A 26,900-nucleotide genomic window follows, 5' to 3' on the forward strand; every position below is an offset into this window, starting at 1 on the left:
TAGTAGAACAGAGGACTGACCAGTAGCTCTAGCTGATCGTAGTGTTTCCACTACAGATAAGAGAGCAGTCTCCGTAGAGTGTCTGTCTTTGAAACTGGATTGGCTGGGATCATGCAGGTTGTTCTCAGAAAGGAATTCAGACTTGATTAAAGACAGTGCACTCAAGAGTTTTGGAAAGGAAAGGGATGAGTGAAACTGGCCTGTAATTCACAGGGAGTGAGGAGAAAACATTGTGAGGAGGCATGGTTGCCGAGACCTCATTGGAGAGCTGAGCCGGTGTGAGGGACCGGAGGTTTCGTCTGAAGGAGACCTTTTGCGGTGGAACGTGAGGATGCTCTGCTAAGGATACAGAGAATTGAATGAAGAAGTGGTCTGATACATGTAGTGTGTTGACAGTTGGCTTAGTATTGCCCGCTTTGTGTGTGGGAGCGGTGGAGACCTGTTTGAGGTGGAATGAGGACAGCGGTGAAAGGAAGTCGTCTGCATGGGGTTTGTTAAGATGGATATTCATGTCACCCATCTTCAGGAATGGCTGAGAGAAACATGTCCAATTCAGCTATAAAGTTCCCCAGTAGCCCAGGTGGGCGATATAAGACATTTGTGTACAGCTTAATGGGAGCAGTAACCATGATTGCATGATTTTCAAGAAGACACACTTTTATTAATCACAACACACACATGCTACAGGGGGAGACTGCACACACGACATGCTTAGTGAATTATTTTCTCCGCATTTGACCCATCCTGGTAAGTCCTTCCTCCGCGGCAGACCAGGAGCAGTGGGCTGCCCGCCGACAGTGGCGCCCAAGGACCCAGTTCATTTTTGTCACCATTGGTCAGGTGGTGATCTTCTTGCATGTTTTTAGTGGGATTTTTGTGGAGGATACCCCAGGTAAACACAGGGAGAACATGCAAACTCCACACAGAAAGCCCCCCCCTTAAAGGGCAGCAGGCACAGAAGGTATGGTAGAAGACACACCCACAGCGTCCCAGGTGGGAATCAAACCCGGGACCTTCTAGCTGTGAAGCAGCAGTGTTACCACTGTCCTCCGTGCCACCTAAATCATCATCAAAGGATGAGTTATTGCTTAGAGGAGTAAGCTTGGTGAATTTCCAGTCTTTGGAAATCAGTGTGCCACCTCCACGTCCAACAGGATGAGGTGTGTGGGAGAAAGCGGAGTGGTGGTGGCTGTATTTCCTGGATGGATCCAGGTTTCAGTCAGGGCTAGTACCTGAATTTGATGAAGTGCTTGGATAAATTCTGTTTTGTTTACAGCAGACTGGCAATTCCATAGGCCAAAGGAAAAAGCAGAGGGAGTAGCTGAGGCTTTCCTGAGTGAGTAGTGGTTCTCAGGACTGCGTTGCCTTTTCTACCTAATGCATTTTTTACGCATGCCCTGGATGACCAGGATATATTGGTAGCACATGTGAAGGCAATGGGAGTAGTGTAAGAATAGTGGTGGTTATCTGTGTCCTTGCTCAGTGGACTAGCACAAGTAGACTTGAAGGTCTTTCCCCATAAGGGTCTTCACACAAGAAGGGCCGCTACAGTGCAGCTTGTGTGTTAAATGCAGGAAATGCCACAGCTGTGACCTGTCATAGCTCGTTACCAGGGCTGAACCCGCCCCTTTTGGATTTCCACAACTAACCAACAGATAGAGGGCATGACCCGTGTCAGCTGACCCTCCTATCAAAACTCAGAGAGTGAAAATGAGAAGTGTTCAGTGGCAACAAAAGACTGCTTATAGCCTAGATCCAAATTTAAGCAAGAAATAAAGAATGAAAAATATGAAACGAAACCTATGCTCCACAGCCAAGCTTGTTCTGGTGCTGTGATGGTGCTGTGATGGTGACGATGGTGACGATGGTGACAATGGTGACAATGGTGATGATGGTGCATGTCCATGTGTTGCTTGTTGTCTTTTACCCTGAGTACCATCACAAAACACTTTTCAAGCATTTATGGGTTTTAAACATGCCCAGCTGATTTAAAACCCATATTTTTAACAATGCTCTAAAAGAAGATACAGAGGAAATCCCATTTATTCATTAATTAATTTATTTATCTATCTATCATTATTATTGTAGTAGTAGTAGTAGTAGTAGTAGTCGTAGTACTAGTAGAATCGCTAGTAGTAGATAAGATAAGATGAACTTTATTGATCCCACGCTGAGGAGATTTCTGAGGTTAGCTGTGCTTCAGATCTTTGAGAGATCGATACACTTCATCCATTTGCAAATCTAAATCAATTTACTACCCTACTTTCACAAAGGACTGTTTTATTAATTGCTCTCAATTCTGGAATCTCATCACAGTATTACGGAACAAAACGGTTGTTTCCATCATAGACAAATATTGATATGTTCAATGCCTTCAACTTTGAGAAGGTGGGTCTTACTTTTGATCAGCAGTCTCCCTCAATGCCAGCTGATTCTTCAGAGGGTTTTTTACCAGCAAACACATCTTTGTCCTCTGCTCTTTCATTTCATTTAGAAGACTTCCAAGTCCCTGATGTTCTTCATGCATTAAATACTATCAAACCCAAAAAGGAAGCCAAACCTACCTGCTAAAAGCTGCTGCACTGGTCACAGTGAAGCCCATCATCCACATTTTAACATGTTGATGTGTCCTCCAGGAATATTGTAATGACTATTTCTCCAAGACCTTAGTATTCACACTGGGCTTTCTGTACAGGCTAAAGTGCTGTTTTTCCATGACATCAGGAAAACATTCACTTGCTGCCTCTTCCTGACTCAGATCAGCTGTGGTAATACTATGTATAGGTGGGCCTCACCTTCCACCATGTCTAAACTTGACCACTGTATCAATCAGGTATGTCAGGTATGTCACTAATTCTAGCTTCAGGACCCATCACAGTACCTTATACAGCAAGGTGAGCTGGCCATCCTTCACGTTGTGCAGACTACAACATCAGTCATTAATCTATAAAATGATGTCACATAAATTTCCTACTTAAGCAAAAAGCTTTCACTTTTGCAAAGCAGTCTTAATCTTCAGTCATACAAAAGGCTTCAGTTGAAAGCGCCTTCTATCAGATCAGAGGCTGGTGAAGCACTATTATGGTCCTTCTTGGAATGATCTGCCAAGCTCAAACTTGAGACTCTTGTCTCTTAAAGTAATTTTAATGTCAGAATAATGGAAGCCATCACTGTTAGCTGCAGTTGTTTCAACTAACTAACAGAGGCGTGCTTAATTTAATACCTTCTTTATTGCACTGTATTTTGCAATGTACCTTTGTAAAGTATCTGTCCGTCGTAGGGTTGTAGATGAAAGAGTCACAGTCATTGGATCAGTCCTGTCAAACCACCATTCTGTCTTCCTGTCAGTCTATCTCCCTGTCTATTTGTCTCTCTCTGTTTGTCTCTCAGGTCTCCAGAGGATCTACTCTCTCACCAGGTCAGGTGGTTATGAGTTACGAATCGACATGGCTGACTTTGATAACGCCACAGCATTCGCTCGCTATGCTGATTTTTCTGTCGGTCGAGACTCGGTGAACCCAGAGGAGGATGGATACCCGCTGACCGTGGACCAGTACTCTGGGACCGCAGGTACAAATACTAGCACAACTGCTGTACTACTGCATTACTACACAGCACTGCACAGTACTAACAGGTGTTTGTTTGTCCTCCAGGTGACTCCCTCCTGAAACATTCTGGGATGCAGTTCACCACCAAAGACCGGGACCAGGACCAGTCAGAGAACAACTGTGCAGCCTACTATCAGGGGGCGTGGTGGTACCGTAATTGCCACACATCCAACCTGAACGGGCAGTACCTGAGTGGGGGCCACGCCTCATATGCAGATGGAGTGGAGTGGTCCAGCTGGACGGGCTGGCAGTACTCACTCAGGTTCACTGAGATGAAGATACGACCTAATGCTAAACCGGACTCCTGATAGCCTGACACTAAACCTGACCTCCAACCTAAACCTGACCCCTGAACTCTGACCAAAACCTGACTCCTGATTCTCAAGCCCTTAAAGTTTTGCTCTGACTCTAATCTTATCTCTGACCTTAAACCTTGACCTCCAGCACAGACACAGACCTCTGAGCAACCCCTGACCAATTTTCTAAAGCAGCTCCAGAAAAAGAGACAACTGTTGTGTTTAACTGTATAAAATGATTCTTGAAGAACCTAATCATTTGACTTCTCTCTGTTTCCCTGGTCATTGTGTGTTCTGATCAATAACTTTTCATATTAATGATGTCAGTTGATGTGAATGTAGAGCTGATGGTTGATTAAAGTGTTACTGACTGAGCTTAAAGCTGTGCTTCCATCTGTTCATCCTCTGTTGTTGAAAACATCAAATCAGAGTAAGATCAAGTCAGTAGTAAATTCTGTTTTAAATCAGTCTTGAACCAGCTAACACTGGCCTGCATTCTCAGGCAGCTGAAAAAACAATCTAAGCACAAGTCTATTTAATTCAATTCAATTCAATTTATTTGTATAGCGCCAAATCACAACAGAAGTTGTCTCAGGACACTTTCCATATAGAGCTGGTACAGACCAAGCTCTTTTATCTACAAAGAAACCAACAATTCAGTTTATTTCAATTCAATTTAGTAGCCGTTGTGGAGCTTTTGATCCTTTTTACACTTCACATTAAAAACTGAGGTTGCTGATCATTTAGTTTTATGAACACAACACTGTCCCAATACTAGTAATAATATTTGACAAATATAATTGAAGAGAACATTGTCCTTTTGTTAAATTGACATTTATTTTTCTCCATAGAAGATTCCTTAGCTAGACCCTTGTCAAAGAAGGGTGTAAAATCTGTGTGAATGGAGTTTTGCAGGTAGTGATGACTCGGAGCAGTGTAGTACTTCCTGGTGGTGACGTCATGACGATTACGACGGCGGGGAGGATGAAGCTTACGTAAATGACGTATAACCTCCTCCATTGATTCGCGGGAAAACTGAAAAAATGGCGACGGCTGAAGTTTGAAGTTTAGCGCCACGAAAACGCAGAGAGACAAGACAGAGAGACGGGGAAGAGACAGAACAGGGAGACGGGACAGAGACAGGACAGAGAGACGAGACAGAGACAGAAACTGAAGACACAGAGACACAGACTAGTCTCTCGCGATCGAGACCGTACTGGCTGTCTGTCTGTGCACTGTGTGTCTGTTGTTTGGAGGACAGGTGGAGACAGACCGGCTCGGAGAAGGTAAGACAGTTCTGCTTTCTGTTCTTAGGCCGCTTTTGCTCGGTTCAAGCCGCTCTTTTATCCCGGGTTTGACCCAGCAGTGTATCCAGTGATGTCGATATGAAAACGGTTTGTAGACACGTTTGGTTGTCCGGTAAAGCGCCGGTAACGGCAGACTGAAGTACCGTTAAACACAGTTATTACAGTTCAGTTATGGAGCCGTTTCACCGCAGCTAACGGTGTGTGTGTGTGTGTGTGTGTGTGTGTGTGTGTGTGTGTGTGTGTGTGTGTGTGTGTGTGTGCGCGCGCGCGCTGTGGATGAACCATTAAAACCAGTTAACGGGAGGTAAAGCGTTCAGTTATCTGCTTTTCCCCCCAGCTAGTTTCTCGCCGTGACACGGTCAGTTACCGTACGGTGGGTCGTTAACGGCGGTTAGTCTGTGGTTAGTCGGTTCGTCAGTTAAACGGTATGTGGGTCTCAGTTCTGTGTGGAGACGAACTGCGCATGCTCCCCAATGTCAAAATCCCCCTGACAGTTCAGGAATGAATCACAGCCACTGCCTGTCTGTCTGCACAGATCTCTGGTTGCATGAACTGATCTCAGACAGACAGACAGACAGACAGACAGACAGACAGACAGACAGACAGAGACAGTATAAAGTGTGAATCAGCTCAGAATCGTCACACTGTCGTCCGGCTGTGCTTGTATTGATTGTAATGAATTTTAAATATGTTACATGCAGGATTATTAAGAAGATCACAGTGACAAAATACTCTGAATCATAACGAGGAGTCATAATTAAGCTGCTGCTAACGACATTTACATTAATTTCTCAACTCCCCTCTCAACACCATCCAAAAATGCTGTTTATACTAAATACTATTAGCTGATTGGATCATACCATGAGGTCAGAGGTCACTGAGAGCCAGTGAATGAAGCCGTGTTTAACTTCACAAATGTCGACAGTGGAGGAAAAACTACCTGTCTGTCTCTCCGCAGGATGTTTGAGCACCTGATCGAAGCCTTCTGTGGTCTGGAGCCCCAGGTGTCTACAGGGGGCGGGGCATGTCGGGGCGTACAGGATCTGAGGGAGGGGGAGGAGTACAGTCTGAGTGTTGGACAGTTCGTCCTCTGTCACTGGTCAGATGGACTCTACTACCTGGGCAAGATACAGCGGGTAACACACACACACACACACACACACACAAAATCAAATACAGTCTCCTCTGATTAGTTGGTGTAACTCTGTTGTTATGGTTGGAAAGGTGAGCCCCCCCAGGCAGAGCTGCTTCGTCACGTTTGAGGACAACTCCAAGTTCTGGGTCCTCTGGAAAGACATCCAACACGGTGAGAGATGGAGGACAGGTAGAGAGGGAGACAGAGAGAGAGAGAGAGACGCACGCACGCGGTAGAGTTAGAGACACCCTACACTGTTAGAAACAGACAAAGAGAGCGAGACAGGTGAAGACAGACATCTGCAACATTGAGACTCAGACAGGTAGAGAGAATGAGAGCAAGAGGCAGACAGGTGGAGAGAGACAGACAGTTAGAGACAAAGAGAGAAAAATTCAATACGGTCAGAGACAGACAGGTGGAAAGAGATACACGGGTGGAGAGAGTCAGACAGACAATATGGCGAAAAGCAGTTGGAGAGAAAGACATCCACCATCGTGAGAAAGATGTAGAGAAACAGTCAGGTAGTGACGGTAACAGGTTGAGAGAGACAGACAGGTAGAGAGAGAGAGTGAGAGACAGGTATAGAGAGAGACAGGCAGGTAGTGGTAGACATCCAAAACGGTGAGAGTCAGAGACAGACAGACCGATAAAGACACTTTGAGAGACAGGTAGACCTTGAGAGGAAGACAGACAGAGACCTAAAAATTTTTCTGTCTGTCTGATGTCTGCCTTCACTCGTGCTGTCAGTCACAATCTTTTGTCCAATCACTTTGCAGCTGGAGTGCCGGGGGAGGAGCCTCGCTGCTCAGTGTGTCGGGAGGCGGAGTCAAAATGTGACAGCCAATTAAACCAAAACAACCAGATCCTCATCTGTGGAAAGTGTGGCATCGGTGAGTGAGACAGGCAGCCGGTGAGCTAAACTGTCCGACTCGACGTGTCGCGTCTGGAGAGCGCGGAGCCCAGCACGTTTTATCACATCACGTTGGATCGGGTTTCACATCAGGCCTGGAAGTCCTTTTTTCAGGGTCAGGGGGTGCGTGGCCATTTTGGCCTTTGATAAATACAAATTTTGGGGGCGTCGCAGCCAAAGTGTAGAGCAGCAAGGCTGACATTAGAGAGAAATATTTGCTTTTTGTGGTTTCATAAATGTAAATGTTGTGAAAGGACAACGCCGAGTCCTCAGTGACACCAACAATATGTTCAGAAAAGTAGTCTGAGAATCCGCACAGGAAGTGCAGCCGTTCACTGCGTGCTGCCATCACAAATAGAAGATAACTAGCCGGATTAGCAACTGTCAGTAATCAATACAAACACACATTTTTAGACCATAAACCATGAATCAAACCAGTTACGAACTGAAAAACAAAAGAAATGAATAATGTACATCCAGTGTTTGAATTAAACATAAGCTGTCAGCGCTCTGCAGGAAAAAAACGCAGAAATCCTTCAGTGGACTCGTTAACTCAGCCTCAGTATAATCCATAAAGATTATACTATTTTCTTACTTCACACATGTGGGATTCTGTTGGCTCAGCTGGTGGTTAGCTGCACTGTTGAAGTGGGAGACAAACATTTGCTGTGTTTGTGGTTTTACAGGAGAAAATCTGAAACTTTCTGTAAAGGACAGTTGAAGACTGGCTGTGTGGTCGAGGGGACATTACAGCCACAGCGCTAGATGTTTGACTGAATGATAATACTGTCTGTCTCTCTGTCCCCTCCTTCCTGTCTGTCTCTCCCTGTCTCTGTGCCAGGCTTCCACCAGCAGTGTCATGTTCCATCAGTAGAGGGCAGCAGCAGTCTCAGCCCCTGGTTCTGTAGACGATGTGTTTTCGCTCTGGCTGTCAGGGTATGAACACATACAGTAACACTTGTTTCTGTATGTCCACAAAAATGACTGAACATCATGTTTCTGCTGTCGACCTGTTGCTGAGCAGACTGCACATTATGACACTGACACACACAGCATGGCATTTACATCCAAAAGTTCTCTCAAGCTTACTTCTTTGTCTTCTTTGTGCCCCTTGTAACTCTGGTCTAAATATTACTGCCACCTTGTGTTAGTCACTGTACACAGTCTTTAACTCCCACCACCACAAATACATGTTTCCACATTTGAAATGTTTGGCCCGTATAACTGTGGTTTTAAAAACAGTCCGTAGTTTTGACATCAGCTGTTCAGATGAAAAGTGAGAGGATCAGCATCAGTAATGACTAATGCAATAAGGAAAAACAGTCCAACTCACTTCCTGTCTGCTCCTCCCCACAGAAAGGGGGCGCTCTCAAGAAAGGTCCTATAGCTAAAGCGCTGTCAGCCATGAAACAGGTGTTACCTTATGAGCTGGACTCTTTGGACTGGGACTCCCAACATCGTACCAATCAGCAACAGTGTTACTGCTACTGTGGAGGCCCCGGAGAGTAAGGCCGACCAATGAGAAACAAACACACACACACACACACACACTTTGACAGTGTCACACTAGTCATGATCCCTCTCAAACCATTGGCACTGTTGTGTGTGTAGGTGGTACCTAAAGATGCTGCAGTGCTTTCGATGTCAGCAGTGGTTCCACGAGGCCTGCACTCAGTGTCTGCAGGAGTCCATGATGTTTGGAGACAGGTGATGCAGACCTCCTCTCATGCTCCTCTGCTTCTCCTGCACTCCTCTTTACATCTTTCTTATGATCTGCTCCTCATTTCTCCTCTGTGCATTGTTATTTTGTCACTTCCTTACCTCCTGCTCCACCTCAGGTTTTACCTCTTCCTGTGTGCGGCGTGTAATAAAGGATCGGAGTATGTCCGCCGTCTCTCTCTGAGGTGGGTCGATGTTGTTCACCTGGTTCTCTACAACCTGTCAGTCAGCAGCAAGAAGAAATACTTTGAGCTGGACGAGATCCTCACCTTTGTCTCTGCAAACTGGGAACATTTACAGCTCGGGAAGGTACTGGACTATGCTTAACTAAACCTGGACCAAACTGCAGTCCACACACCACATCTGAGACTGTGCTGACCTAACCCACCCAGTTCCTCCAACTGGATGGACCCTGGTCAGGATTTTAACCTGCTTGTTTGTTTGTTTGTTTGTTATTTAGCTGTCTAACACTCCTCCGTTAGAGAGAGGGCAGCATCTGCTGGACGCTCTGAATAAATACAAGAGCAAGTAAGAAACACCCATTTTGTTTAAACTGTAGACTTATCAGTGTGTTTGTACATACTAATGACAATGTGTGTGATTGTGTTTAGGTTTCTGTGCGGCAAGGAGATAAAGAAGAGGAAATGCATCTTTCGTCTGAGGACTAGAGTCCCTCCCAACCCCCCCTCCAAGCTCTTTCCTGAGCGGGCTCAGAACGATGGAGGACGGGGCCGTAAGAAAGGCATTGTCAGGAACAGGTATTTCCTATTTTCCCGGTGACGGTGTTCATCAGGTCCGTCTGTAGTCCTTTAAGCAGGAGCTACTCCAGTTTGTAGTCCAGAGAGTCCTCTTTGTGGTTTCTAAAAGCAGGAGGTACTGGGATCGTAAGCGTCATTACATCACCTGAAAACTGCAGCTTGAGTCACGCTGCTCTTTGTGATTTACATAAAACAAATACTGTGTGGACACAGAAAATAGACTTGAAGCATTGAAGTGTGTGTGACGACTGAGTGATTCTGATAGCAATGTATCTGCTCTGTAATAGAAACTGAACACCATTTTGTGTGCGTGCATGTGTTTGTGTGTGTTTACACAGTGCTTCAGCTGAGAGGAAGAAGAGGAAGTCCAAGTGGCTGTTAGAAGATGCCATTCCTAATGTGAGACTGTTCTGCTCTATTCTGTTCATCCTGTTTCCTAAACAGTCTCCTGTGTCCCAGGCCAAAGGTCTAATGTGTCATTACTGTAAATGTGTCTGCAGAATGAGCTGTCCTGCAGTTGGACGTCCAACCATCACATGGCCAACATCTTTGATTTCACCCTGGATGAACTGCAGAGCCTCAAGAGGTGAGACAGAAATCTCTTCACCAATCATCAGTTTTTCAAGTATCATCGTATTACTACCATGTGATTTTCCTTCTCAGTAGTTCCAGTAGGACAGTCAGTATTGACCAGGACTCTACTGATGCCTCCACTTCAGGATCTGCTACAACCAGTGCCTCCTATCACTTCAGGTAAGCAGCAGTTCACAAACCTGTCCTCCATCTTTATCGTCCTCCTCAGCTCCAGCTGTGGATCACTGTCAATTATTGTATTCAGTGAAAATCCTCAGATATGAGTCGTGAATTTTCAAACTCAGTTACGTGTGGAGGAGAGCTCTGACTTCGCTTGTTCATACCTTACTTTTTAATAGTCTTTAACAACTCTAACACTATTAAGAAATATCGAGTGTAAGCTTTTTATTTCAAGTCAAGTGAACTTTATTGTCAATGCTGCTATATGTACAGGACATTAACAGAATTGAAATAGCATTTCCCTCAAATCCCTGGTGCAAACAGCAATAAACATGAAATATAAATAGAAAATAAAAAAATATAAAAGAAATATATACAAGTTAAAAAGATCTAGTAAAAATATGGCAATCTAAGATAGAAAATACAGTATGATATGGAAATAAAACAGTGTGAAATGTATACCAAAAATAAATAACTGATGTACAGTACAGTTTGTAAACAGATTGTGTACAGCAATTGACTGTACATAGTGCAATTTAGGTTTGTAAAAGACTGGATGGACACTCAAGGGGTAACCTCCTATCCAAATCTATGATAGCTAACAACAATGGCCTCTCCAACTCCAGGTGAGGGCACATCTATTAATATAGTTCATGTTGATAGAACACTGAGAACCTGAACAAACAGCATGCCAGTCTGAGAGGGCATGTCCATCCTCAAAAAATCAGCAATGCAAGAGACTGGATAGTTTTCAAAGCTGACTAATTGTGACAGAAACCCTAGCTAGGGCAGATTTTGACAAAATATTTGCTGCAGAAACTACCATTAAGTCCCTGCATATGCAAAATATGGACCCTCTGGATCTTATTGGGAACCTAGAGAACCATTCACACCGGGCAAATCAGATTATGAGAAAGACATCTTTGATGACCCCCCTGCCAGGAGAGAGAGCATAGCGTGGGTCAGACTCAGATGTTGGAAAACCTCAAACCTTTGCGGCATGCTCCCATCAGTTTCTACAACCAGCGAGTCAGAGCTCTGGATAATGCTCATGAGCCACAAGGGGCTGGCTACCGCCGTCTAGCATCTTTCTACGGACTGCAGGGTCAGAAAGATTACCGGATAACCTTTAAACTTTAGTGAACTACACTGTCTAGGACTGGATTTCAATTCCAGATATTCTCCCTCTCAACACAGTGATCAGCAGTGCAATAAAGGAGGTAAAAGGAGGAGTCGTCTGTGCACCTGTTATGTTTGATTACCTACCAGGTTTAAGTCGCTGGCTGACTGGCGTGGTGGACAGGTTCACACTGGCCGACTATGTCGATGTATGTATGACTTTCATGCTTGCAGCTGACCAATGTGGTTACGTTTGATTTGACATGTCAACCTGGTTTTTGTTGTTTTTTTTTTTCTTCACCAGTGTTTGCTAGCAGTTAAGATTGTTGAGAGGTCAGATGCCCTCCTGCTAGTATATTATTGTTTTTTTGGGCTTTTTAGCCTTTATGATAGAGACAGCTGAAAGTACGACAGGAAAGGGGGCAGAGGGAGAGGGGACGACATGCAGCAAATGAGCTGCAGGTGGGAGTTGGACCTGCAGCCACTGCAGAGGACTGACAGCCTTAATACATGGTGGGCACACCCTACCAACTGAGCTATAGGTGCGCCCCGTGTCACCAGTTTATGAGAGACCCGGATAATGCTGACATAAAGGACTCATTCTATGTTCTGGAGGCAGACTGTTCATGTTGTGTTCTGTATGTTGTATGGGGATGGGTTTTACTGCCGTTTGTGATTTTGTTTTATTAATAATTTATGTGTTGACAAAATATCATCACTCTGAGGGGTAGCAATACTATTCCTGGACATTCCTTTTAACAAATCATTTATCAACCAGCTCAAGATTCAGTACACCTCACCTTCACCACCATTATCACCAATCGAAAAACCTCATTAAGCTTCACACACCACGGGGGGCTAGATAAGGATGCCCACTCTCTCCATCTCTGTTCACAGTTTTCATTGAACCGTTAGCTGCACCCGTTTGTCAGAATGCCCACATAAAAGGAATCCAAACACCCAAAGCACACCACCACATTAGTCTCTATGCAGATGATATATCACTGTTTCTAAAAAACCCTCACTCATCACTACTAGAATCAATCAAACTTACTGATGTATACTCCAAAATCTCTGACCACTTTATTAACTGGAGTAAATCCTCCATCCTTCCATCGCTTAGTAACAGCTAGGATGTGGCAGCCTGCATACCACCTATCTCTTTATGCTCAGGTCACATCACGTATTTAGGCCTTAAGGTTTCTTCAGGCTGTCAACTTCAGCACACCACTCAAAACCGTCGGATGAACCTTCCACTGTCCATTACGGCCGGAATCGCCACCGTTAAAATGGCAGTACTTCTAAAATTTTCCACAGCGATATGTGGGTTTCCTTCCCCACTTGGTTGAGAAGTTACGGCATCAGGAACAATCCTTTTCTGGAATCTGAAGCATCCGTTCAGACAAAATGTGACATTACAGCCACCAACCTTGACCATCCTCCCTCAAACAGAGTTAATTAATATCACTTCCACAAAAAACTCCTCTCCAAAATATACAGAATATTACCAAAGTCAGAGAAAACACTCTCCATGCCATCAACATGATGGGAATGACGCATGCCCGTCACTCCTGTGGCTACTTCTGGTACCAAATGTGCAACAACATGCACCTCTTAACAGCAAAGGCCGACCTGCAGCTCCTGCAGCGTAAGATAGTCCACATGAATCACCTCACTGGGCCGAAGCTGCCAGCCTGCAAAATAATATGAAAAACCTGGTTACGGCAGCACCGACTTGTCTCTGTCCACCTCATTCTCTCTGACCTTTGACCTCTGTGTCTTCATAAGGAGGGTGGGCAGCAGGAAGAGGAAGTTGCCCAGCAACAGCTACAGCCAGTGGGCCAGTCGCAGTGAGGCAGGGGAGGAGCTTGTAGGGGAGGAGCCTTCTGTGATGCTGGAGGACCAAGACGCTACAAACCACCCGCACCTGACATCAGACTCCTCCCATTTCCTTTCGGATCCCTCCCAGATTCCCTCTGACTCCTCCCACCTCCATTCTTCCATCTCCTCGTATTTTGGAGTAGCAGGCAGACTGACCAATGGGGAGAGGTACCAGGTGCTGGCTCGACGTGTTACTCCTCAGGGGACTGTCCAGTACCTGTTGGAGTGGGAGGGGACAACACCCTATTAGGACGTTAACAGAGTAACGGTGGTTAGATGTCTTGTGAAGCTTTGATTCCTCTTCCTCCCCTCTCACAGGGGATACTTTCCTGGTCAGCTCCCATTGGTCAAACGAGGTCAGAGCTCAGCTGCCAAGTAACAGTGGCACATTTACCGTGTCCACGACAAAAGTCCATCTGAGGACCACATGTGCAAGTTTGTGAGGTTCAGAGTTTTAAAGTTTTTCTTTCTTTGCTTTTAAAGATGTTTTTAAATTTTATTTCTCATAAACATGAAGCTAAAAACACTGTTTTCAAAAGGAGCAAGCCTTCATGTTTAATGTCTGTTGTCCACCAACAGGATTTTCACAATTTAGGATTAGGACCAGTTTGTCTAAACAGAAAGATGAGAAACTAATCCAGAAACCAGTGAACTGGATAGGACAGAAAAGTGTGTCCTCACAAACCTCTGAAAGTATGTCCCTACAAACCTTTGTCAAATGTCTGTCCCCACAAACCTTTGTCAAATGTCTGTCCCCACAAACCTCTGAAAGCATGTCCCCTCAAATGTCTGTCAGACGTCTGTCCCCACAAACCTTTGTCAAATGTCTGTCCCCACAAAACTCTGAATGTCCCCGCAAACCTCTGTATGATGTCTGTCCCCACAAACATTTCTTGGAGGTGTGTTTCTACAGACGTCTGTCAGATGGTTTCCAGGTGAGTTCGGAGGAATGAGGTATCAAAGCTGATCACGAGCCTGTAAAATCAGTATTTAGTGAGAACAAACAAACCTTTAAATACAACCAAAGACCGTTCACACACCCTCACACATGCATATATAGTGTTGTATGAGTATTTAGTCTTCTGGATTGTATATTATCAGAATGACAGTAGATGGATTTTATGTCACATTACTTCTTCTCTGCCTCTGACATGTTAAACAGTCAGAGGCTCCTCCTGTTTCCTGTAGCACCCCCTAGCTGTCAAACAGCACACCACCTTACCTGTTCTCACTATTGTACCTGTGAGAGTTTCCAAACGTAAAGCTGAACAGAAAGCACTTAATTTAAAGCAGACTGAGATGTTCAGTCAGAAAACTACTGCTCTGATATCAGACGGTTCAAGCTGGTTTTGTTCCCAGTCAGCGACATCTACCAACTGGCGATGCCCAAACACTGGTGGTGACCTCGGAGCAGCAGCTGATCTGAGTCATGCTGGTTCACAGATGAAGCTCCACTGAGGTCTGAGTTTTTGTTCTGTGTTGCCTTTTACATTTCCAGTTTTAATGTTAACAGCAGGATTTGAAGATATTTTACATTTAGTCTCACAGCAGAGAGCTGGAACCTACTTCAAACAATAAAATCATCCTACAGTCCCCTTTTGAAGCTTATCTGAAGTGACTGTGAGACTTCAACAGTCTTAGTTTAAAGGGATATTTCACCGCTGAAGAGATTTGGTAAAACTGGGCTCTAAGATGCAAAGATACAAATCCTATATAGAAAACCTGCAGCAGCCAGATTGTACAGTACCACACCGAACCACAATGCTTTGTTGGTCAGTGCTCGGTCACAAACTTATTACTGCTTCATTGCAGTCTGTTTCTGAAGCAGAAGCGATGAGTGACAGAATCTGTGTTGGTGTTTGGTCAGCACTGCCACCCCTCACTCCATGTAATTTCTTGGACACAGAAATCCAAAAATGTGGAATGTTGTTATTTGCTATACAGCTAACGTGATGATGCAAAGCTGGTTGAAAATTCAGGAGGCTTCTGTCTCTGAGCTGCAGCAGAAGGATGCGTTCTGCAGGAGCGTGTCAGTCCAAATCCCCAAATGCATCTCTTATTTGTTCTAGCTACCCACCAAACTCTGCAAACAGATATATTTAACTGTTCTGTCACTTTATATCCTGGTCTGAATGTTGTTTCAAAGCTTCTACAGGGTCATGGACGTTCTTTGACTAAAAAACATCATTTCAGGATCTTTCGTCTGGTCACAATTGGCCTGAAATATTGTGATCTGAACTCCATTGCATGTTTTTAAACCAATCAGATTCACAAATCAGGACCAGAGCTCTAAGAGTCGAACGCTGACCATGAACCTGAACCTACACACGAGTGTCAGGACCAAGATGAACTCTTTGCTTTGTGTAGCTCGGCTGAAGCTTCGTGAGGACGACTGGATTCAGTCTTTTTGGTCTCCAGCATGATGAAGAGGTCGCTTCAGTCAGCGTGAGCAGGAGGAATCCTCACACTCAACGAGTCTAAGACGAGAGGCCACAAACAAAAACTACAAATCCCACCGGGCTCAAATTCCCACAATTCAGTCTTTCCTTGTTTTTACCATCGTAGTATTGATCGCTCCATGTTTCTTGTCTTGCACTATTGTCACACTCATATCTATGCAATCATCACCTAATCAATATTCCCAGACTGATGATTAGAGACTGATCAGTGATCAGGAGCCTTTCTTTTCAAATTGAGATGTTCCACGTGACTCTTCACTTCTGCTTTGTTTTGACTTCAGAGGTTAGCTTGAAGCTAACAGTCCATTGGTTTGAATGAGGAAAGCCAACAGTGCTAACAGTCTCTGAGACGTTAAACTATCACTTTAAATTTGCATCCATGGTAACCACACTCCCCTCCCATTGGCCTGTTGGATTGTTGTTTTGATCATGTGAGTGTTTGTTTGCCTTTTCTCTGTCCAGCTGACCAATCAGCTGCCAGTTTTCTGGAATAAAAAAACTGTTTGACCTGTGACATCTGTGTTTGGCCCTCCCTGTTTGTGTGTGTCTGTGCGTGCACACATATGTGCTCAGCTGTGAGAGTGTGACAGGTGATAATCTGTTAATTCCATTAAGGTGTTACACAACACATGAGGAACAAAACACACATCAAGAGTCAGTCAGGTGTGCCTGTCTGTGCTGTCCACAGGGTCCCTGCAGACAGACAGGTGGTCAGACAGGTACTGCTGACAAGTAACCAACCCACAGCTGAAGAGACGAGCTTCAGGTCTTCCCTTGGACTACCTGTCTGTCCTCCTGTCTGCATCTCTACATGTAGCTACCTGCCTTCATTCATCCGTCGACACCTGCATGTGTCTACCTGTCTCTCTCCCCTGGTATGTCCAGTTGTCTACCTGTCTGTCACCGTTAACTTGTCTTTATGATTGCGTCGTCTTACCTGCCTCTGTCAACCTGTGTGTACCTGTCTCTCAACTTCAGGTGTGTAAGTAGAGCATAGAGGCAGACAGGTCAGTGATATCATCTTGTAAACTACCCAGAATCCTGTTCCTGTACCTCAGAGGATCCTGTTGCCATGGAGGAGCTGGTGAAACACCTCTCCAGGTGTCAACACATGGGCTGGATGAATGTTATCGGTGAGTTGAGAATTGGCAAATGGAACACAACAAGTCCGATCACAGACAGCTGAGAGGAAACAGGTGAGACAGACGGCATTTTGTCTGCAAGGACAGTGTAACAGACAATTCTGGTTGGTTGATTAAGTTTGGACTTGATATTTACCTGTTGTTTACCTGCATCCTCATCAAAACATTAAGTAGTTCTAACTAAACCAAACTGCAAAACACATCATACAGCAGAATATAAAAACTACTGCCACTACTACTGCCGTTACTACTACTGCTACTACTACAATTACCAATGATACTACTACTACTACTACTACTACTACTACTACTGCTACTACTGCTACTACTGCTACTACTGCTGCTGCTGCTGCTGCTACTACTACTACTACCACCACTACTACTGCTACTACTACTACTACTGCTACTACTACAATTACCAATGATACTACTACTACTACTACTACTACTACTACTGCTACTACTGCTACTACTGCTACTACTGCTGCTGCTGCTGCTGCTGCTACTACTACTACTACCACCACTACTACTGCTACTACTACTACTACTGCTATTACTAATGCTACTACTACAACCACTGCTACTGCTACTACTAGTACTGCAGTGAGTGTTGTATTTGTTGTATTTGAATGCTTATTTGTGACATTAAGTTAATTCCAGGGTCTGTAGATTGAAGCGAGCTGTACTCAGTGACAGATACTGCGAATAACGTTTTAGTTCATTAAAAACTGACTGCTCACAGTCAATTCACAGTACAGTTTTAAGTTTCTCTTCATGACAATACTTTAAGAGCACAAACACAAGGTACAAAAACACATCTTCATTCATAGATAACGTACCACATGTCACCAAATAACCAATGACAAAGTCAAAGAACACCAAAATAATGCAGCACTGTCCTCAGACCGGCCACTTCATTCATCACTTGCTCGCCGACTGTGACTTTAGTTTTGAAATCTGTGCGCTGTTAGTGTGTTTGTATGAAAACTGCTCTGAAGTCAGATTTGACGGTAGTGACATGGTGGACAGTGACGTGGTGGACACAGCACAGATGTCTGCTCACACTAATTACATCATTTCTGTGCTCTGCAGTCTGATTAGTGTTTTCACTGCTGGCTGATTTTATAGTTTGTGTTTCAGATAAAATTAAGTACTACTTCTGCTAGTATTACTACAAGTACTGCTACTGCTCTGGAAAATACTGAGATTGTGATAATGTCACAGAGTTGAAGAGCACCTCCATCCATTGGCTGTCGTGTGGCCGAAAGGCAGAGCCTGACGTGTGGAATAAAATGTTCTGCATCCTGTCAGACTCTCAGTTATTGATGCTGAACAACCTGGAGGTAAGAAACGAAACACATCAGCAGCTTCAAACAAAACCTTTCATGTGCTCACACACTGGAAACAATAAACCACCAACGTCTTCTCTCCAGGTTCATCCTCTGCTTCTGGCTGAGAGGGCCGAGACTTGTACTGTTTGGCTGCTGAGATACACCCTCCATGTGACCTCAGCACCTCCTCGCTCCGCCCACAAAGGTAAGGAGGACGTGAGAGGTTTAGAAAGCTGCAGAGGCAGAAGACAGACAGACAGACAGACAGACAGACAGACAGACAGACAGACAGACAGACAGACAGACAGACAGACAGACAGACAGACAGACAGACAGACAGACACAGAAAGATGATGGATGTGGTGTTTGATGCAGAGTTTGAAAACGGTAAGATGAAAAATTTACTTTCTGTTTCACTTCTGTGTGTGTGTGTGTGTGTGTGTGTGTGCATGCGTGCATGCATGCGTGTGTGCGCGTGCATGTATGCATGTATGCATGTGTGTGTGTGTGTGTGTGTGTGTGTGTGTGTGTGTGTGTGTGTGCGTGCGTGCGTGTGCGTGTGCGTGTGCGTGTGCGTGTGCGTGTGTGTGTGTGCGCGCGCGCAGTCCATGGGGGACCCCCCTCCAGACCACTGTTTGTGGGTTAAAGCTTGGTTGGGTTCAGGGTCCCCACAGGGATAGTGATAAAAATGTGTGTGTGGGGGGGGGGGGGGGGGGGATTAGCTACTCTGCTTAATCTTGATGTCTCAATAATAATCTCATAATCTGATATCTGAGGTCAGTTACCATGGCGACATAGGGGCTCAGACAGTGTTGAAGATGCTGCCGGTTAGCATCACCTCCTGACCCAGCGGAGGGTCAAAGATCACAGTCAGATGAGTCACTTCCTGTCCACTAAGACATAACCTTCATCCATCTGTCTGTCTTTCATTTGATTGACAGTGAGGGGCGGGCTGATTTCTTGACAGCGCCAGCACTAGTCACTCCAGCGTGTCCTGAGTCTTCCTCGGGACCTCCTCCCGGTGGGGCATGCCTGGAACACCTCCCTTGGGAGGCGTCCAGGGGGCATCCGATAGTGATGCCCGAGCCACCTCAGCTGACTCCTCTCGATGTGGAGGAGCAGCGACTCTACTCTGAGCTCCTCCCAGGTGACAGAGCTCCTCACCCTATCTCTAAGGGAGCGCCCCGCCACCATGCGGAGGAAACTCATTTCAGCCGCTTGTATCCGGGACCTCGTTCTTTCGGTCATGACCCAAAGTTCATGACCATAGGTGAGGGTAGGAACGTAGATTGACCGGTAAATCGAGAATTTTTTCGCCTTTCAGCTCAGCTCCTTCTTCACCACGACAGACCGATACAGCGACCACATTACTGCAGCCGCTGCAGCGATCCGCCTGTCAAACTCACGCTCCATCCTTCCCTCACTCGTGAACAGGATCCCAAGATACTTAAACTCCTCCACTTGAGGCAGGAACTCTCCCCCAACCTGAAGGGAGCAAGCCACCTTTTTCCAGTCGAGAACCATGGCCTCGGACTTGGAGGTGCTGATTCTCATCCCAGCTGCCTCACACTCAGCTGTGAACTGTCCCATTGCATGCTGAAGGTCCTGGCTCGAGGGAGCCAACAAGACAACATCATCCGCAAAAAGCAGAGACAAAATCTGCCGGCTCCCGAACCGAATCCCCTCCAGCCCCTGGCTGTGCCTAGAAATTCTGCGCCTGGCCGGGTCCCGTGGGCAGCCAGGTGGTCACCTGCGAGCCCCAACCCAAGGCCTGGCTCCAGGGTGGGGCCCCGGTGACGTCAACCTGGATGACATACGCTTCCCTGGTTGGTTTTTTTTTCTTCATAGGGGGTTTCGAACCACTCTTAGTCTGACCTGTCACCTAGAACCTGTTTGCCTTGGGAGACCCTACCAGGGGCATTAAGCCCCAGACAACATAGCCTCTAGGATCATGCGGGTACTCAAACTCCTCCACCATGGTAAGGTGTCGGTTCAAGGAGGATTTCAATTTACGTATTCTGCAAAAAAACGGAAATCAGTTTGTTTTGGTTTTTTTTTTAAATCGATTTTTATTTGTTTACACAACTTGCGCCAGGCCGACTTGTTGCTGGTTTTCTCGTGGCGGGTCACATATGATCGGAGTCATGTTTGGCAGGCCGGTGCTAAGTGTGACATTCCCAATGATGTCTGCAGTCTGTCAGTGAGAAAGTCCAGAATCTAGAGCTGTTTGGGCCCTGGGGTCCTGACTTCCATACCAGCCTCCAGAGGAAGCAGCACCAGAAGTAAAACATGAGCAATGCAATGAGCAGCAGAGCACAACAGTACGGTGGAAGCAAGCGGCTGCAGCTGGTGCAGTCACAGTTCAGCCAGTTAAAAGAGATGCTTTAAAGAGAAGCTCTGAGTTGTGCAATGAGTCCAGCATGTGGATGTGAGGAGGAAGGGAGGTCCAAAGTTTGGGTTAAGCTCCAGAGAAGCCCCCAGCACCCTTTGGCTGACGGCTGGTAGTGGCAGAAGAGCCGCTGATGCAGACCACAGGATTGTGTTGAATGCTGAACTGAAATTGATGAACAGGTATTCTTGTTATCCAGCTGGAGGGCAGAGGAAGGAAGTCCTGTGGACCTGTTGAGGACATACGCAAATTGAAGGGGGTCAAGTGTGGTAATGATGACTAGCTGATCAAAGCACTTCATTGTGATTGGTGTGAGAACTACAGGTCAACGGTCACTGTGGCAGGATACCATTCATGTTTTCGGCAATGGGATGATGGTGGTGTTCTTGAATAAAGGGAGGACCATGTGGCTCAGGGACAGATCTGCCAGATGATCCGTGCACTCCTGAGCACACGTCCATGCACGTCGTTGGCTCCAGCAGCCTTGCCAGGGTTTGCTCCAGCTAGGGTTCTCATGATGTCGGCTGTGAACAGAGTTCTCTGTGGTCTGGGGTGTTGTGGTCTTCCTGGTGAGTTTGTTCATGCTTTAGATCATGCATAAACATCAATCAGTGCCTGGCTGTCAGCGATGACGTGTCCTGGGTGTCTGTGAGTTGTCTCTGGATTTTTGGTGGTCATGTGTTTTGCTACCGTCATGGCGGTCCAGGGAAGGTTAGCCTCAGCAGATCTGAGAGCTGTCATGTCCCCAGATTCAAAGGCAGCATCTCTGGATCTCAGCAGACCTCAGTGGACATCCATGGCCTCTGGTTGGTGTGCATGGTGACATGACCTGTGCAGATACTGCATACTCCTCCAGGTAAGTTCCATGTTCACAAGTGGCAGCTTCCTTGGACATGTTCTGGTCTGTGCGGGGGAAACAGCCACCCTCTGATCCGCTTCATAACTGGTGACCCTTGAAGAGGAATGAGCATCATACAGATGTGTCTCAGATGTTTGTGTAAGCCACGAGTGTTCAGTCTCTCTGGCCGCGCATTTGACATGCTGACAGAATTTTGGAAGAACACTTTGGAGATTTGCGTGGATGGACAGGAAAACCTTCAGGAGAGCCGGTCTGCCTGGGTTAGCCTTTAGCCTAGCAGGAATACAGGCTTGTTTGCCACGTTCATGTTTCCTCTCACACCATCTGTGGTGTCTCCTGGTTTGCATGGCAGTAGTATTTGGTGCAGCAGCTTCTGGATCTGGTCCTCCTAACAGGTTAAGGCTGCCCAGCTTCTACAGACATACCTGGCAGAGATACCATGATGGAGAGGGAGGTTCACCCAGGGTAAGGCTTGGCCATTGCGTTTCTTTATTCCGGTTGTGCTGACGCTGCGAATTCCCCGAACGTGGGAACGTGGACTTCTCTTTGTTTGTTTTTTTTGTGGATGGTTGTAGCTGACTCAGTGCCGAGGTGCCCTTGAGCACTATATGCATTTTTTGTCATTTACATGGTGAGTTTTATCTATTATGTTAATTTCATACAGAAGCACTTTGAGTGGTGAGCTGAGAGCTGAAGAAGCTGTCGACTGTCTTCACGGTTGTCTCGATGATGGACGGGGGCTGCGTCCTTCGCTCTGTCGCCTCCTGCTGACAGTCAGCCTTGGTTTGCTGATGTTGGGATTGAGGTTGTTGTCTTGGCAGGTTGTCAAGGCCTTGTCCTCCTTGTAGGATTAGGATTAATTTAATTAGTTTAATATAACAATGCAGAATATAAAATACACCCTAAAGTTATCTGAAGTGTCAGGTCAAAAGTATGTGGTATATTTAACACTCTATGCAGTATATACTACTACTACAGTACAGTACTATGAGTGAGAGTTCACAGCCCATCAGTTCATCTGAGTTTTGTTTCTAATCTAACAATCCTGCTTCTTAAAGTCAAGTGATTCTTTTTAGGAACTTCATGTTCACTTCATTAGTTTGTGCTTTTTGTCCAATTATCCCATCATCCACCTGAGCAACATACTGATGTCACTGCACAGAACTCTGACAGACACACACAGCAGAGAGTGAGTCTCAGCCAACCAATCAGAAATCATGTACAGTTTACAATCTGTGTGTGTGTGTGTGTGTGTGTGTGTGTGTGTGTGTGTGTGTGTGTGTGTGTGTGTGTGTGTGTGTGTACTTGCAAACAACGAATGTTTGAAGGTTCAGAGTGTGTTTCATGGATTAGGTTAGATTTGGGTTAGGGTCAGGGCGCGTAGGGTCACTGTTTCAGAAGCGTCCCAGAAGCAGAGCAGATGGAGACAGACAGGAAATCAGACACAGGAATGCCGTGGAGAATCCGGTAAAGCACAAACATCAAGGGAAAATGAGCAAATGAACACAGTCTGCGCAAGTCCACAAAGCTCGGCAGGCAAGCGCTCTGCTTCTGAAACGCGGCCGGAGGGGTTGTGGAGACGCATTGAAGATGCAAACACGGCGCCATGGACATCCCGTGTTTGGGGTGAGGCGTGTGTCCTCCAGTCCAGTCCATCACATGATGTTTATCTGTATGTCACATCATCTCATCTGATCACCTGCTGTCACTGAAGCAAAGACTGAAGACACAAATTCAGCTGCTGCTGGTCACCATGGCAACCCCATCATTGCAAGTTACCACAGTAACAGCTGTGGAGCCAACATGGCCGACTGCTGCCGAAACAACCACCAAACACTCCCATGATGCACTTTGTCTGTTCCAGATGTTCCAGAGAGAGGGCTTCGCCGACAGAGCATGCCTAGTAACTCTGCAGTGGACACGCCCACCACCAGAGTGACGGTGAGCAGACACAGACACACACACACACACACACACACACACACACACAGGCACACACACAGGCACACACACACACACACACAGGCACACACACACACACACACACAGGCACACACACACAGGCACACCTACCTCCTGCCAGCTAGGATCAGCCTGCTGTTTCCATGGTAACAAGAGCTGGGCTGCTGTCAGCTGTACATCAGCTGACCGGCTCCACCTACAGGTGACACAGTAGACACACAACAGATGATCCACCCGCCTGATATGGGCTGTGCATCTGCCTCCCCACCCCTCCTGTAGGAAGGTGAGGGTGGAGGCATGAGAGGATAAAAGTAGAGAACCACGACAGGCGCTGAATCCACAGTATGAATGTTTCTGAGCAGCCTGGGGCTGAGAAGAGGGCCGGATGGGTAAAATCTGAAGGATGTTAGGATTACCAAGGACAAAGAAAACATTCTGTTCTTTCTGACCTGATCGCTGCTTTTTGTTCTAAATATCTTGACAGTTTTAGAGGTCAGATCTGCTTCAGATCCTGTTTTGTTCTACTGATATTTGATGCAAACAAAATGATGCAAAACACGCATCAGATGGCACTCAGTTACGACTCTGACACAGCAAAACGTTTCCTTTGTGCAGTGCATTGTGGGAAGATTTTATATCTGAAAACTGACATTTTGAGAATATTTAATGTTTTCAGTGCTGAACATCAAACTGCTGAGTCAGTGTGAGTCACAGGTTAGGGGCGATCATAGTTGCCACCATGATGACGCCGCCATCCGCTGAAATGTGACTGTTGACCCACAGACACCTGCAGTGGAAAGTGTAAACCCACAGATCTCATTACGTTTCTGTTACTTTAATAAACGCTGAAGAGTTTCTAACTCAGCAAACATTATATAGTGAAAGTAAAATTGATCTGCCAGTCACCTGGTCCTCCTCCCCCTCTTCTTCCTCCTCCCCCTTATCAGGGGTTCCTCTCCCGGAGGTTGAAACAGTCTCTTCGTCGTACTCGATCTCAGCCTAAACTGTCTCGTCCAAGCAGCATGAAGTCCGACCTGATCAACACCGCGGACACCAGGTAACTCGCAGATACATTATTGAAATTCAGTTACCCACGATTCCACTGTGTTGTATCTGATGGCTGGATCCAGGTTCAGGGGGGTAAACTTGTAAACGCCTGGTCTGTACCCATGGAGCCAAATCCAGTCCAACCTGCAGTCAGTACAATACAACTGCTGCCACCTGGTCCCGCCAGCTGGTGTATTGTCATGTGGGCAGCAGGCAAAGGCACTTGAGCTGTTGATTCCTCATATAGGACAAGGAGACAGAACTAGACCAGTACCAACATATAGCCACAGTTCTGGAGCCAAACTCCTCTTTAAAGGTTTTGGACCATTTGGGAGTTCTTGATAGGTCCCCAGCAGACCCTTCATGACACTGTGTCACAGAGGGAAAACTGTTTGTCCCCGAAGTCAGATCTGATTATCTGGTCTGGTTGGAGTCTCTGGAGAGGACCTTGTTTGGGGCTGTTGAGGCCAAAGAGATCTGTGTCAGTATATCTTCAACCAGGTGGTGAGTTGGTTCAGGAAAATGTATTTGAGGTGAAATGTGAAAATCTGGTGAAGGCCCCTGATATGAACTCTCACCTCCAGAAGAAGGTTTAGGGATGTGGATGTGGTTCATGTTCAAATCCTTCATTGCATCTTTGATTAAACATTCATGGTCACACTTTCTATGGAGGTAATGTCTAATGCGTAATAGGTCATTAGCGTTGTACGATGCTATAACACCATGATGAGGACTTACGAGAAGTATTTGCTGGCTGCAAGTAAAGTGTAAGAAAAGAACCACAATAATTATGGAAGCAGCGTCAAGTCTTTACGCACCATCACACCAAACACACCACAGTGGTCTGTGTTGTACACTCGTACTGGCAGGACAGATGTGAAGGTGCGACAGGATGAGGCAGATGTTGATGTAAATGAGAATGTGAGCTCAGCCAACCATCACTGGGCCAATCACAGTTCAATTTAAGATAACAGGGAGTCTCTTTAGTAACCAAAATCAGTGAAAGGTCAGTTTGAGGCTTTTATTCAGGCGACCATAAGGTGAAATCTATGATTCCTGCTCAGGATTTCAAGTTTTATCATTTGTTCTGATAAGTTAGAGCAGTTCTCCATGGGTCCTAATAACTGGCTCAGATACTGAGTTATAATAAGCAGTGTGACCCAGGACTCGACCTCGTCTTACAGTCACTGTTGTCACAGTGGATACATGAACAGCGTGATGGTCTCAGGGTAAACCTGTTTAGGTGTCTGGTGCTAATGGAGCTGAACCTGCAGCCAGATGGAAGCTGTCTGAGAAGGCAGTGATCTGGCTGTGAAGGTTTCCCTCTGGTCCTCTCTGGTTCTGGTTGTGGTGGATGTGAAGGTGGGTGTTTCTGGCAGGGACCATCTCCACCATGTGGCTGACTTGGAACTCCAGGTTATTATCCGAACACTGTGTTCCTGTAGGCCAGCCCATCACAGACCCTGATCATCGCAAACTGTGTGTGTATCAGACTGTGGTGGTTCATGGGAAGCTGGTCCTGAGGGCGATGCTCTGGAATCACCAGTGGATCTCTGTTCCAGTCCTCAACAGTGGTCGTGCTCTCTGCGTGGTGACTGAGAGAATGAGCTGATGGATCCAGCAGGAAGGGTGTCTGGACTCAGAGGAGACTCACTGCTCCTCCATGTTGAAGTCAGGAGTCAGGTGAGGTTGATTAGCACCTGATCAGGATCCTCCCTGTGGAAGAGGAGACCCTGGGGGAGACCAAGAGCACATTGCAAGGTGCCTCAGGACAGCTCAGGATCCTCCAGGAGGAGAAAGTGGTCTGGTAAATAAGTCGGCCAGTAAAACAGGACTGGAGGGAAGGATCCTCTGGAGGTGTAAAACAGAGACTTTACTGCTGGATCAGCTGATAAATCTGCTGATCTCTGACCGTCACATCAGGCTACACTGCCGTTAATCTGCACGTCTGTGATTGGTTGACTGGACGATCGTCGGTGTCGCTGTGCAAAGCATAAATGAACTGTGGACAGGTCAGCAAGATGGTTCTTTGGTTAACAGGTAAGTGTTTCACTGAAGTTCATCACAAATTAGATAAGAGTCAACACAATATCTGAGGAGGCGGGGGGCGTTAAGGAAAAATGGAGAGTAACACTGAGGGGAGGAGGAGAAGGAGAAGGGTGGGGGAGGGGGAGGGGGAGGGGGAGAAGAGAGGAAGTAGGGCAGCCTCACTGCAGGGAGGGGCC

The 26,900-nt window shown here is 46.1% G+C and overlaps 2 protein-coding genes across 4 annotated transcripts in view; both read left to right on the top strand.

Moving 5' to 3' along the window:
- The window catches only part of LOC139333152 (fibrinogen C domain-containing protein 1-like), a 21,921-nt gene extending 17,639 nt beyond the window's left edge, over nt 1–4,282 (top strand). For 2 of the 3 annotated variants that reach the window (XM_070965436.1, XM_070965435.1), the window contains exons 9-10: nt 3,391–3,570; nt 3,654–4,281. In XM_070965436.1, coding sequence (XP_070821537.1) covers nt 3,391–3,570; nt 3,654–3,916 — 443 coding nt within the window. In that variant the 3' untranslated portion in view covers nt 3,917–4,281. Of the gene's footprint in view, nt 1–3,390; nt 3,571–3,653 lie in introns of all 3 variants that reach the window. The other variant, XM_070965437.1, reaches the window with a different exon arrangement.
- Nucleotides 4,283–6,170: 1,888 nt separating this feature from the next.
- On the top strand, nt 6,171–13,736 carry phf19 (PHD finger protein 19). Its single transcript, XM_070964966.1, has 13 exons — nt 6,171–6,347; nt 6,436–6,517; nt 7,123–7,236; nt 8,098–8,192; nt 8,613–8,761; nt 8,868–8,963; nt 9,095–9,284; nt 9,436–9,503; nt 9,587–9,733; nt 10,072–10,132; nt 10,234–10,319; nt 10,397–10,486; nt 13,394–13,736. Exons 1-13 carry the CDS (start codon nt 6,171–6,173, stop codon nt 13,734–13,736), a joined length of 1,698 nt encoding a protein of 565 aa, XP_070821067.1.
- The last annotated feature ends 13,164 nt before the right edge of the window (nt 13,737–26,900 follow it).

Source organism: Chaetodon trifascialis, chromosome 6 (genome assembly GCF_039877785.1).
Source record: "Chaetodon trifascialis isolate fChaTrf1 chromosome 6, fChaTrf1.hap1, whole genome shotgun sequence".
Taxonomy (NCBI): Eukaryota; Metazoa; Chordata; class Actinopteri; order Chaetodontiformes; family Chaetodontidae; genus Chaetodon; species Chaetodon trifascialis.

Coding starts and splice junctions, on each gene's coding strand:
- phf19 (XM_070964966.1), top strand. CDS start 6,171: ATGTTTGAGCACCTGATCGAAGCCTTCTGTGGTCTGGAGCCCCAGGTG. Junction 9,504..9,586: donor CTGAATAAATACAAGAGCAA/GTAAGAAACACC, acceptor GATTGTGTTTAG/GTTTCTGTGCGGCAAGGAGA. Junction 10,320..10,396: donor GAACTGCAGAGCCTCAAGAG/GTGAGACAGAAA, acceptor TTTCCTTCTCAG/TAGTTCCAGTAGGACAGTCA.